At 33.2% G+C, this 14,006-nt stretch overlaps 1 protein-coding gene across 1 annotated transcript; it reads left to right on the plus strand.

Annotated features, from left to right (window-relative positions):
* Positions 1 to 48: 48 nt before the first annotated feature.
* LOC104603704 (L-ascorbate oxidase homolog) lies at positions 49 to 7,670 on the plus strand. The gene is made up of 8 exons (XM_010267796.3): positions 49 to 360; positions 475 to 584; positions 4,818 to 5,088; positions 5,436 to 5,538; positions 5,689 to 6,034; positions 6,210 to 6,575; positions 6,929 to 7,007; positions 7,211 to 7,670. The coding sequence occupies exons 1-8, from the start codon at positions 205 to 207 to the stop codon at positions 7,421 to 7,423; spliced, it is 1,644 nt and encodes a 547-aa protein (XP_010266098.1). The 5' UTR covers positions 49 to 204; the 3' UTR covers positions 7,424 to 7,670.
* The last annotated feature ends 6,336 nt before the right edge of the window (positions 7,671 to 14,006 follow it).

The raw sequence follows: 14,006 nt of genomic DNA on the forward strand, positions 1-14,006 counted from the left end.
GCCCCACTCTTTCTCAGTTTCTCTCCTTGTTCGCACCGCACTTTGTCAATCTCACGAGGCCTCCATCCACTTCCACTCCCATTTCCATTTATATAAGGAGGAAGGTTTCCCACCGGCCAGCGCCACCCTTCCTTTTCTGGAGTCTCCTCCCTTTCTCCTGCTCTCATCCGCGAGAAATAGGAACAAAATTAAGTAGGAATAAACATGCCACTCAATTTAACGGGAGGCGCGGTTCGTGTCGTCTTCTTCTGTGTGGTCTTGGTGTTGCTTTTCGCCGTTGTTAAGGCCGAGGATCCGTACAGGTTCTTCACCTGGAATGTTACGTACGGCGACATTTATCCTCTCGGCGTTCGCCAACAGGTTAGGTTATTATTGTAGCAAGTAGCAACCATGAGTTCAGTAATATCGCTTCCTTGAAGTCTTGTCCATCGCTCACTAGCTAATACGATTGCCTTGAATTAATGTGTGTTACAGGGAATACTGATCAATGGACAATTTCCCGGTCCTGATATCTACTCCGTTACAAACGACAATCTCATCATAAACGTTTACAACAGTTTGCCGGAGCCATTTCTTCTCTCCTGGTTAGTGAAGCATCTCTCTCCATCTTCTCTCCTCTCTCAAGTCCAACCACCGCCAATGCCATGAATCCTCTTCTTTACTGTTTTATTATTTATCTACTAGTTTTTGTTTACGCTGTGTTCTGACAAAAATGAGTGCCGGATCTACATTACTTTTTCGACTCTTTTTTCGTCGCCAAGCGAAAGCTATTGAGAATTTGCACTTTAGTTGTCGTGTTCTCGAATCTGAGGTGGAATCATCTGCTTCTCTGTGTCTTTGCGACTCCATTTAATTTAGTTTAATTCCTTATTATTAGTGCGATGTTTTATGGAATTAGACTTTTGAGGAAGACGTGTTGGTTACACTTACTTGGTTTCTAATGGTCTGCAACACCTCTAGTGGTGGTGTTAGACGCCGTACGTCCCACTCAAGTGGTAGTGGTGCGGATCAGGTATAGGCATAAACTTGTAAGCACGTTCAGTGATCAGTTAGAAATTTTTTGACATCTATCCTTTAATATACCCTCAGTTTATTTTAAAAAGGATTAAAGGAAATTATATTTTTCAAAAAATGTCAAATTGGACCCTACTGACCGTCAGTTATTTATTGAAAATATTAAAACTATATTTCAAATTTCAAAAGAAGACAATATTTATTGTATTTTAGTTTGAGATTGAACCGATTGAGGTATTTGAGATTCTAGATTTAATGAAGTCATTGTCTTCTACTGAAGGTTTAAAGTATCGATACATATCGACCCGTATCGACCGATACGTATTGTTCTGGGCTCCCTCTGATATACCCCTATAGTGGGTGTATCGAAGGTCTAACCGGTTCAGAGGGTGGAGGAGCCCTAAACCAGTTTCAGAAAAAAAAAAAAGTATCGATTCGCCTGATGCGCCGGTATGGGCATATTGGGCGTATCGATATTTTGAACCTTGCTTCTACCTTTAGAGCTGAAAAAACATTATTGTCTAATTATTGCTTTGCTTCCGGTTATTGTTTTTCTCTATTATATTTCATGTTTTTTCTCTTTTTTTTTTTGAAGATAATCAGTTCAGTCTCAAGGTAGAAAACATTGAACAATGTCTTTTTTAAGGGTAGTTTTAACATTTTCAACAGATAACTAACAATTAATTAAAGACAAAGATCAACTTGACACTTTTAAAAGTTTAGATACTGTAAATTTAAAAATTCGGGTACTGACTTAATACCACCCCCAAAGTTCAGGTTACGGAACTTTCCCAAAGATTAAAAACCACCTTTTAACACTTGCCAGAATATTTATCAAGTGCTTGTTAAACTTGCTTACTATATGGTACCTACTAGATCCAGTCCCGCCAGCATCTCTACCATTCATTATCTGCCTAATAGAGTTCGCTTGTACCTTCTGGATTGTCGTCCAATGCTAATCAAGATTTTATAGGGAAATTACTGAAAGGGTTCTAACAAATTCTTCGCACAAGTTTCTTTCCAACCAGACTTATTGTTTCTACTAAGTCCTCCCTATTTAATTTTTGTACCACCAAAAAAATCCAAACATTTTTTTATATACAGACATTCAGTAACCTTTTTATTGATTGTTGTCATTGTTCAGGATAATTTCATTAGAGATGAAATAGTTTATCTAAACATTTTATTTCTCTTCTGTTATTTTTATAAATTTTACAAAACCAAACTATCTTTTTTTATTTTCATTTTTCATCTTTATTTTGTTAAATTAATTATTTTTCCATGTGGGTTCTTGAACAAGATTCCCAAAAGGTGAGTATTGTCCACCATAACAAGGAGAAAGAAGATATTAATTTTTTTTTTATTTTCTTGTTCTCAACTGATAAATTATTGTAATAACACCAAATGGGATTCATGCTAAATTTAGTAGTTAGTAAGCACAATTTTTAGAAATAAGAAAAATCAGTAAGAAGAGTTTTCCTCACTAACTTTAATTGGCATTGCAAACTAAAATGATACGGTTTCAATAAAACTTCCCAGTTTAGTGGAGTAGACAGCCATAACTAACTTGGTAGAATCTCCAATGTAGGGCCCATTAGTGAGTGGTATAATGGGCCTCATCCCAGCCCTCACTATGAAATTTTGAATTCATTTAAGTAGGACCCGAAGTAAATAGCAACCAAAATGAGAAGCCCCCATTACATAACCCAATTGCTGTCGTTCAAGGGGATGTTTGGAACCGTGGCCATTTTTTAAAAAAACGGTGTTACATTGGATCCATATAGGCATTTTAATAAACGTTTATGTATCTTATTGTTTGGTTCAGCTGATTATTAAAAAATCGGGCATGTTTTGAGAGTCGGGACCTCACTGATGCATGCATCAGTGAATTGTTTCCCCCAACGGTTGACTGATATGTATCCCATGTGGTGCTTATCTGTTAGTACATACATGAAAAATGGTGATAAAAATCACCTTACCAAACAGTATAGTATTGCTCACTGTCTACATAGCAGAAGCATTTTTTTATAAAAAAATGAGTCGTAGAAACATAGGTGTTTTTTCTTAAAAATCAGTCCTAAAAAGCGCCCACACTCTTTCAAACACCATGCAATTTTAAATTCATGTGTTATTGTTACATGATAATTAGTTTCTTTTTCTACTTATTTTTTTAAAAAACAACCTTAAATATATTAAGTAGAATCGGGAGAATTACATAAAGTCTTACTGCTGCCAGTAACAGTAAAACTTTTTTTTTCTACTGTGCAGTTTTCTTTATAACGGGATCAGATCGGCGCTACTCTTTGTGGGGGCGCAGATGTGAACTCCTTTATAGCTAAACCAAATAAAATCTTTGTACACGTGAGACTGAAGTGGCCATGGCAGAATATTTTATTTTTGGAATTTGGTGGCTTTGGATAACAGGATTTGAATTTCTTTTCCGGAATTATAGATATTTGAGTCCGATAATGATATTTGAAAGACGTGATACCCCAAAAAAATAACTGATAATCAATCAACTGGTGTCAATAGACAATAATAACCTGCTTTATATTATACCAGACTGGGCCTAGAGTATTGGGCCAAGCCTGGGCTGGACTGGGCTGGGTTTAGACAAAAAAACCTAGACCCAAATTAAAAAATTTACGGGTTAGCGTAGTGATTAAAGGGTTGGGGACAGTGCTATGTGCACGTTGGGTCAATCCCACACCTCCACTTTGTGGTTGTGGGTGATGCGAGTGAGCATCTCAACTATTATGTCATGGTGTGATATACTCTAATAATGTAATGGGAAAATTCTTAATTATTATCTTGTACTTTGGGCCTAGTGCCATTTTGGTGTTTGAAATTTAAAATACAATAATTCAGTATCTGAATTTTCAAAATGTGCCAATCTAGTAACTGTTGTTAATCGGTCTGCTAACCAGCTATTAAGTGGTTTTTGAAAAGATAGAAATGTCCTTCAAATGTTATCTAATTCTCTTTATCAACCATCCTTGTCTCTTCTATTTACGTGACCCCAACTTTCCTGAAAAGAGAAAGCAAGGATTTGGGACTGTTTATTTTTTATCAACATTTGGATGATTGATAGAGAGAATTAGATGATACTTGAAGGGCATTTATATCTTTTCAAATACCACTTAACGGCTGATTAACAAACTGGTTAATGACATGTACTGGATTGGTATGTTTTGAAAGTTCAGACACTGAATTGTCACATTTTAAAATTCGGAGACCAAAGTGACACTAAACCGTACTAATTGGGAATTTTCAATTTTCACTTACTTCACATTCATGATAGGTATTGGGACTAGCCAAGCTGCTTAAAACTGTAACTTAAACAGGTAACAAGACCATGTTGATATTGTGCCATAAGAGGGAACGAAACCCAGATTTCCTACCCACTCTCTACCCGCCGTGAACTGCAGCCATACATCTCTAGGAAATCCCGTTAGGAGGGAATTACCTTTTAGTTACAAATTTTATTGCCTATTTGGCTTTTGGCTAAAGAGAAAAATTACCAACTTTTACTGTAACACGTTTGCTTCATCAATAGATGCTTTTCTCTGCTGTTTCTCTTCATGGCAATTAGCAAGAAATTATCAACAACCCCTTACTTTTTTTTGGCGACTAAACATCCCTTAATGGAACGTAACCATAAACAATTTAGTAATTGGTAGGTTACTAGTTATGATTATTAAAACAAAAGAATCTTAGTATAGTTTAGCATGTATTAGACTGTTAATTATGAACCAACACTCCGGATGAGTTATTTGAAGTAATTGGTGTATGTGGAAAAACAGGAATGGAATTCAACAAAGGAGGAATTCATGGCAAGATGGGGTTTATGGAACTAACTGTCCAATCCCTCCAGGAAAGAACTTCACCTACGTTCTCCAGGTGAAGGACCAAATCGGAAGCTTCTTCTACTTCCCTTCTCTTGCTTTCCACAAGGCCGCTGGTGGGTTCGGCGGGATCAGGATCCTCAGTCGTCCCAGAATCCCTGTCCCCTTCCCAGATCCCGCCGGTGATTTTACTGTTCTCATTGGAGATTGGTACAATGCCAGTCACACGGTAACTACCTTTCTCATTTCGATATTGTACTTTTACATTCTTGATTCAATAAAGGTAGAAGAGAAACAAGCCCTACCAATAAAGAAACGGAAGGGAAATGTCAGGATTAATGGGATCATATCTTGATGTTGTTATCGGCAACCAACGGAGCAAGTGTGACTGGTATACATGGTTTTATTTTTGACTCGTTGAATGGCTATAATAGAAGTGATGTAGTAGGATCGGTTTGTTGCCTTGACGTCGTAGTCCATATTCTACAATAATAGAATCTTTGAATTATAGCAAATAAACTTACTTTCGCTATTGAGAAAATGATAAACAAATCTGCATTTTCTTTTTAATTTTAGGCATTGAAGGCCAAACTGGATCGTGGTAAAAGATTACACTTTCCTGATGGGATTCTGATCAATGGGCGCGGGCCAAATGGGGCTTCCTTCACCGTGGAGCAAGGTACGTACTTCTGAAGTGGCTGCATTGAATGGTTTATAACTTTATATATATTTCATTTTCTTTTGGGTAGTTACGAGAAGATACAATGGAAATCAACACAATAGATCAGACGGTTGTAATAAATAATAACGATGACATTTCTGCGCGCAGGGAAAACTTATAGGTTTCGAATATCAAATGTGGGGCTGCAAAATTCACTCAACTTCCGCATCCAGGGCCACAAGATGAAGTTGGTCGAAGTTGAGGGAACACACACTTTACAGACTGTGTTCTCATCCCTCGATGTTCATGTGGGCCAGTCCTACTCAGTTCTCGTTACAGCCGATCAGCCCGCTCAAGACTATTACATTGCCGTGTCAACCCGTTTCACTTCCGTCGTCCTCACTACCACAGCCATTCTACACTACAGCAATTCCGTCGGTCGTGTTTCAGGCTCACCCCCAGCTGGACCTACCTTCCAGATCGATTGGTCTTTGAATCAGGCTCTCTCCATAAGGTTCCTTCCACTTTGCCCTTTACTTATGTAACACAACCAAAAAATAAAAGAATAATAAAAATATAATAATAGCCATAATAATAATAATAATAATAATAATAAAGAATGTATTAATTTCTTAATTTTCCCCCTTTCAACAACTGCATCTAATTTTAATCCTCATGAAACTCGTCAGGACTAACCTTACGGCAAGTGGACCAAGGCCAAACCCACAAGGCTCATACCATTATGGGCTCATCAACATAACACGGACTATTAGACTTGCCAACTCTGCAGGTCTCATCAATGGCAAGCAGAGGTATGCGGTCAACGGTGTTTCTTTCGTCCCAGCTGACACGCCACTAAAGCTCGCTGACTACTTCAAAATTGGAGGTGTTTTTCGCCTTGGAAGCATCTCCGACAATCCCACTGGAGGACAGAGGTATCTTGACACATCAGTCATGCCTGCAGATTTTAGAGCTTTCGTCGAAATTGTCTTCGAGAACCATGAAAGCATTGTTCAAAGCTGGCACCTTGACGGCTACTCTTTCTTCGTAGTGGGGTAAGGATCTAATCATGTCTAGCGTAGAGCTCTTGAGTACCAAACATCAGTCTAGTTCCTTTTAGATACCTATATACATAATTTGATCAAATTCATCAAAGACACCCTTTTCTGGAATGGTTGAAAGTTGGGTTGAAACAGTATGGGGATCGGATTAACCCGATTATGACCATCCAATCCATTAATACCTAAATACCTAATAATCGTGTATATAAATGTATACATATAAAGGTGTAAATACTTCTGATTACTCGGTCTCAAACAGAAAAGTACACCGTCCTTTTTCTTAAATTCTTTGTTATGCTTAAGCATGTTTTATTTAAGCTTTTCGTTTATGTTATCTTGTGTTACAGAATGGATGGAGGAAAGTGGACACCAACTAGTAGGAAACAGTACAATCTTAGAGATGCAATTGTACGCTGCACCACTCAGGTAAGCTGAATCGATAACTCATCCCCATTCAGAAGTTCACGGTAGAGCTCAATCTCTGGCCTCAATATTCGCAGTAAAACAAAGTCAATGAGATTGAAGCAGCAACTATTAGAATAATATCTAATTAACAACAAATTGAATGGCTGAAAGAAAAGAACAATAAGGATTGAATCTTATTTGTCAATTCACGTTTGAAATTGCAGGTGTATCCCAAATCATGGACAGCTATATACGTTGCATTGGATAATGTGGGAATGTGGAACTTGAGAACCGAGTTTTGGGCACGCCAGTACCTTGGACAACAATTTTATCTGCGCGTTTACTCACCGGTAGAGTCTATCAGAGACGAGTATCCGATCCCGAAGAATGCACTTCTTTGTGGTAGGGCCAGTGGTAGACACACCCGACCCCTCTGAAGTCTAAACCATCATTTTTGGGCACTCATCAATTTATGTCCAATAAGAACTAGGAAAATGAGACCTGCCATTAGACCTCTATATGGAATTCTTAGATGACCCCAACTCGAGGTTGCAATCTTATACACCAAAAGTGTTGTAATTTTATTTTGTTTTGTCCTCATTATTTAAAGTATTTTCCTTTATATGGTAATAATTTGATGTTTATAACATATTGCTTGGAATGAGAGTGTTCCATCCATACCCACTTCAGGTTCATCACTGCACATCATTATCACATATACTTCTTCTTCTCGGTAAAGCTTTGTTTATAAATTATTATCTTAAAAAATTGATTATCATGTTGAAAAGCTTTGTTCATTCAGGGTGTTTTCTTTCTCATTGATTTTAATTCCCATTGTGATGTTATATGCAAATTAATTTGATGTGGCCACACCACATTTTAATTTGCACATTGTTTGCCTAATATGGATGGGGTATTAATGGAAACATCATATATAAAACTATGGTTTTCAAAACTATTTAACTATATACCTTTTAAAGTATTCAACCTTTAAAATTGACAGAAATGTTAAAAGGACAAAAATGTTCTTAACTGTTCTTTAAATTTTCAAAATATACCTACACAGGAAACTCGATTGGTGTGAGATCATTGCTTCATAGGAAACTGATTTCCTCAAATGAGAAAAAACTCAAATCTTTATGGACGCCCAACAAGTGGTAAAAACACTACAATGCATGCATGAATAGGCCTTATATGAAGAAGTTTTGCATCTCATGAAACTTTTTACAGTTTGTAATATGCTGTATATATTACAAAGGATAAGAACTCCATAGGCACTATATGACTAATAAATCCAGATTAGACAAACAGAACATGGAATTTCATGATCAGACTCCAAATTGGTAGAAAAGATTGTTACGTGATCAACCAATTAAGAAGCTTCCTTGTAATTCCTCTGTTTGAATGAAAGTTGTTTTTTGTTGTGCCAGAAAAAAAGGAGCAATTGGTTACACTATTTACTTCATCCAAAAATGAGAGCAAAGTAGGTATCAATTTTTTCAAAGCAAACTTTGCTCTAATTTTAAACCAAAGTTTGATATGATTGCATATTTATGTCTTTTTTTAATGGAAATTTACACTCGTACCAAATGGAAGCAAATTGAAACATATATTTATGATGATCTGTTTGCATCACTGCCAAATACAGCCTTAGATACATAATTAATGTGTAATTTATGGTGTCGTAGGTTAACCCATTTGATCTAGACAATTGAACTACTAATCTACCAATCGGATAGAAAATTGGTTTCATTTCCAATTGCTTTTTAAAACATTTGTCCAAATTATGTTTGCATTGTACTGTGAATATGGCAGCAACATTACATTGAGATTGTTCAGTAGAAGGCAAAGATAATGGCCTTTTATTTTAAATCCAAAAATACACTAGTGGCATGTTTTTATATTTGACAGGTGAGGTGTTTCGTTTCCAATCAAAAAGGTATAGCCAACTAGTGTTTTTAAGTTAAACAAAAAAAAAAAAGTGTTTTTAACTTGTGGTGGAACCTGCTAATTGGGCTAGTCAACCCATTACCCAATCATATTTACTGGTCCACTTCGCCCTTCAACCATTCACCTGCAAAAAAACATTGACTTGGTCAAGGGTCCAATGACCTATCTAGTTGGATTTGAACTTCTAAACCATTTGACCTGGTCAATGGGTCTTATACTAGACATTTATTATTTTTTTGTTGTATTTTAGTCATTTTCTTCATTAACAACAAAATCTATCATTTATCATACTTCATTTTTTAATATGATAAATATATAATTTTAGAAATATGTTCATTTTTTTATAATTTTTTTATTTTATGTTTGTTTTCATATTATATGTTTTTATTATTTAATTTATGATATCAAAGATTGATAAGTTTCACTCCAGATCTGTTACCCACAAAATGTTCCTACATTTATACCCATAGAGTACTATTGCTGTGTATTGGGAATATCTCCTCATGAATGACAAGGGAGATATTCCCAATGCATAACTGTAATATTCCATGGATGTGGGAACAACTTGTGGTGGGTAGCATTTTTTTTTTTTTGTTAAAAATGCTACGGTTGCTCCTCCAAAATTTCATCCTACACAAATATGATTGTAGTGCAACACTTACGTGTGACCCCAATAAAAGCTTAAATGTGTCAACCTTTTTTTTTTGTAAAAAATTCAAGGCTCTTTTGGGGAGGGTTGAACTGAAGGTAAGCTTTGGTTCGGCTAGACTAGCTCAACTGCTTCAAGAAGTTGTTCTGTTCAATTGTATAAATCATATAAAAACTATATTTCTCTTGACAATTGGCTTAATTGCATAGGAAGTGGGAGAAGTTGTCAGAGAGGGATTAAGGACAGTGGTTTCCAACCTTCCAATATGGCCCCCAGACGAACAATTTATAAGCTATATTTCGTGAAAAATCGAGAGAGCCCCAAACCTGCTCTTAATCAATCATTTGAAGGATTATTCGTTTCAGCCCTCCCAAACAGCCGCTCAAAAGATATTGGCATGTCTTTTCCATATCATATATTGGTCAGTTGGTATCATATATTTTCCATATCTTAGTCGAACCCTTTTGTTAATAATCGGGGTCCATGCATTAATTCAGGTTAATTGAACACAATGGCTGTACAGGTGGTTGTGGGCCCTAAACATTTTTTGACTGACATTGGTCCGGATCTGCTACTAACTCGATGGCTATCAATGCAATCCCAACATGCTAGGAGAGCATTGTGTTTCCAACAACATGCATCTAGGCTTCTCATATGTGAGACTACGACCACCCCCCCCCCCCTTTCCAAGGAAAATGTAAGAAAACTTTTATAAATCTTGTATAAGTTTTCTTAAACTGCCTTTCCTTTTGTTTCCCTACTTTTTCCTTCAAACTAAACACAGCTTAAGTTCCTAACCTCTAACCCCTAGTCACATATTGCGACTCTTCTTCAACGACAAATACTTTCACCAGCGACCATTCTCCGTAAGTGATTAATCCTTTCCAATCGCCAAACTGTAACTATTCTGTTTTTTTTTTTTTTTTTTTTTTTTTTTTGTATACCAAGACCAAAATTTGATATTCACATTTAGCAAGTCTAATAACCTTGTTGTCTCTCCTATTTTCTTAGGCTCAGTTTGGTAGGAGTACAAATACAAATATGTAGAGTGTAAAACCTTATATTTTGTATTATTTTATATGTATTTACACTGTACATATTTGTATTTGTGATGGTCTTTTTCTATTATCTGGTTCATTTTATTTATTGTGATAGTCTTTTTCTATTATCTAAAATAAGAAAACCATATGAAATTGATTGAAAGGTCAGTAACACGTTGAAGAATCTACGGAGGGCCTAGAAAGATAGACACATCTCCTTTTATTGCCCACGAACTCATTGCAATCTTGTAAATTAAGGCATAAATAAGGCTATATTTGGTTTGAAGGAATAGGTAGGGAAAGGAAAGAAAAGACAGGGTATACAAGGTTTGTAAAGTTTTACATAGCCTAAAGGTCTTAGCATGCTTAAGTCCGATTTTCAGGATTGATTTTGGCTGGGCCAAAATGAATGTTTTGATCTCTTTTGTTCAAATTATTAATCGATAAGAAAGTAATAGATTGCCCTTACTCATTGCAAGTTTGCAACCAGCACAACGGAGATATAAATTCAGTTCTCCATTCCTTTCCTTATATTCTCTTCTAGACTTCTACATCCTTTACCAAAAAAACAATTATTGGCATCTTTTGCTACATTTAGGACTTCTTTATTTATGGTTCCGTTATGTTATCGGAAATATATAATATTTTAAAAATTTTTGACCAATTAACTGAAATTATAAACGTAGTAACCAATTAAGTGTTATCTATATATGTAATAAAATTGGACAGTCCATGTCAACATGTCTCTCCTTTAAAAGAAGCTATTTATCTATTTTCTCCATTTTTTTGTATTTTTTCTTATTTTCTTTTGTTTTAAAAATATAAAACAGTAATCATTGCTTATCTTGATTAGATTAATAAAGCTTCACACTATTAGAAAGAGACCTTTGTGTTTTCCAAGGCCTCTTATTTTAATGTATGTTATTATTATATTTAAAAAAAAACATTTAAGAGAGAGATAGAGAGAGAGAATTGTAATAATATAAATAGTTTGAGGTTAAACTATCAAAAAATTATTAATTTAAAAATCCACTAAACTTTCACTAAAAATAAATATTAAAAAACCTAGTAAATATTAAAAATGTGTTTCAATTCCACTTAAAAATCAAACTTACTAAATGCTAATAAAAATAAGAAATTTAAATATAAATATATTAATTGATAGTTTTAATAATATTATTAGATAACTTATGAGTTGAGACCTTTATTGTGCATAATAAACTCATTAAAAATGATAATAATTAATGAAATTTTAAAATGAATAACCCAATTTATTAACAATATTTGATTGCAAAAATTACTTAATAATAATGAAAAAATACCAACAATTAATTAAACATAAGAAATTTAAATATAAAAATATTAATTGATAGTTTTAATAATATTATTAGATAAATTTGTATTAATGCATTTTTAATTAATTAATATTTTTATGAGTTGAGACATTTATTGTGCATAATGAACTCATTAAAAATGATAAAAATTAATAAAAATTTAAAATGCAAAACCAGTTTTATTAAGAGTATTTTATTGCAAAAATTATTGAATAATAATGAAAAATACCAATAAATAATTAAAAATCCAAAAATTTCTGAAAAACCTAAACATAACTAAAATATTAAAATTAATGAAATATTTTATATTAATAAGGGTATTTACTGAAAATAATTAAAAAGTACAATTAATAGTATTTATTATTAAAAATACCAAAAATTATTATAAAATACCCAAGCTATAAATTATTGAAAATTAGATGTATTTTTTCATTAACTATGGTATTTATTTAGTGATTTAATTTATTTTTACTGAAAGTAAATGCAAATTAATTTTGTAGTGACTAATATGCAAAAATAAATTATGAAAATACTGAAAATTATTGAAAAGTACTCATATGAAAAAATTAATGAATAATAATGAAAAAACACCAAAAATTAATTAAAAATCCAAATATTATAAAAAACCTATAGTTTAATTAAAATTTTAAATTAATTGTATTTTATTGCAAAAAATACTAAATAATAATGAAAAAATTATGTATTTTAATTATTAATAGTAATATAATTAGCAATAATTATTTTTAAACTATAATTAATAGTAATTATAATTTAATCTATAAATAGTAGAAAATTACATTTAATTACCTAAAAATTACATTTAATTAGTTTTAGCCAATAAATTAGCAGTATTTTCTGAAAATATGATAATTTCCAAAAATTACAGTATTTTAAATAAATATATTAATTTAATAATTTCAATATTTTAATCGCTAACACTATTTTAATAATTATTAATAAAAAAGTAACAAGTCGTTTATAACTTAACCTAACTCGATTAGATTTATAAATTTACAAGTTCAAGCAATTATTTTATTTTGAATTAGGTCTAATTGAGATGTGCACCATGCCCACACATTATTAGGGATAATCTGATTCAAAGTCTAATTGGGTATCAAACTTTTGGAGTCCAACCTAAACAACCCCTAATAAGCTCAATTTGGAAGTTATATGCATATATGATAAATATTACTATAATATTTAAATAACAAATATATATATAGATAGATAGATAGAGAGAAAGAGAAAGATATTATATTTTTTTATATAAGACTAGAATTAAAAAATAATAATTTGTAAAAAATCATATTTTTATAATTAACACGGGCCTCTTTATTTAAAGAAAATATGCAAGTCCAAGCCTGAGCCCGGCTTGGCCATTGGTCATAGATCTTGAGCCCGAAGCCCGAACCCCGATCTGTACACAAAATGTCTTATTTTCAGTATACTTTTATAACTATTATTATATTAATTTAGTAATAATTTAATAAATTAATAAACTAATTTATATATCCTAATAGTAAATTGATATTTATTAATAATTTAAGAAGTACATATATATATATATATATATTATATTTATTATATATAACATAAGTACTTTTTTATATATGTAACGATATCGGGCTGGACTTATTTGGGAAAGCTCGAGCTCAAGCCCACAAGCCTTAAGTTTTGTCCAAGCCTAGAAAATAATGGATCAGACCAAGTCGGACTGTTGGGCTACTCAGCCCATGAATATGTCTAATTGTATATATAAACAATTATATAAATAAAAAATCATATGAAATAAAAATTTAAACATCTTTTTCAATTTTTATTTAAAATGAACCTCTCATAACTTAGCCCAGTTTGCTGTCTACCTTGGCCTAAAGTTTTTGCTCATGGACCAGCCTAAAGCTTTCATCTATTCACGCCTATGCTTTGGATTTTAGTAAAAACAAATTAATATATAATTACTAATTTATCCATTCTCATGGTAACGTGGCATTCTCATGATTCTCTCAACAGTATAAACAGCTAAAGTTTTCCCTGCGCACTTGGGCCT

This window comes from Nelumbo nucifera, chromosome 5 (genome assembly GCF_055504915.1).
Source record: "Nelumbo nucifera cultivar China Antique chromosome 5, China Antique-T2T, whole genome shotgun sequence".
Classification (NCBI taxonomy): domain Eukaryota; kingdom Viridiplantae; phylum Streptophyta; class Magnoliopsida; order Proteales; family Nelumbonaceae; genus Nelumbo; species Nelumbo nucifera.

Bases quoted from the DNA above. Each gene is read 5' to 3' on its own strand.
- LOC104603704 (XM_010267796.3), top strand. From the start codon at position 205: ATGCCACTCAATTTAACGGGAGGCGCGGTTCGTGTCGTCTTCTTCTGT. The intron at 5,089-5,435 runs GTAACTACCTTT...TTTTAATTTTAG, and splicing joins GGTACAATGCCAGTCACACG to GCATTGAAGGCCAAACTGGA. The intron at 6,035-6,209 runs GTTCCTTCCACT...GAAACTCGTCAG, and splicing joins AATCAGGCTCTCTCCATAAG to GACTAACCTTACGGCAAGTG.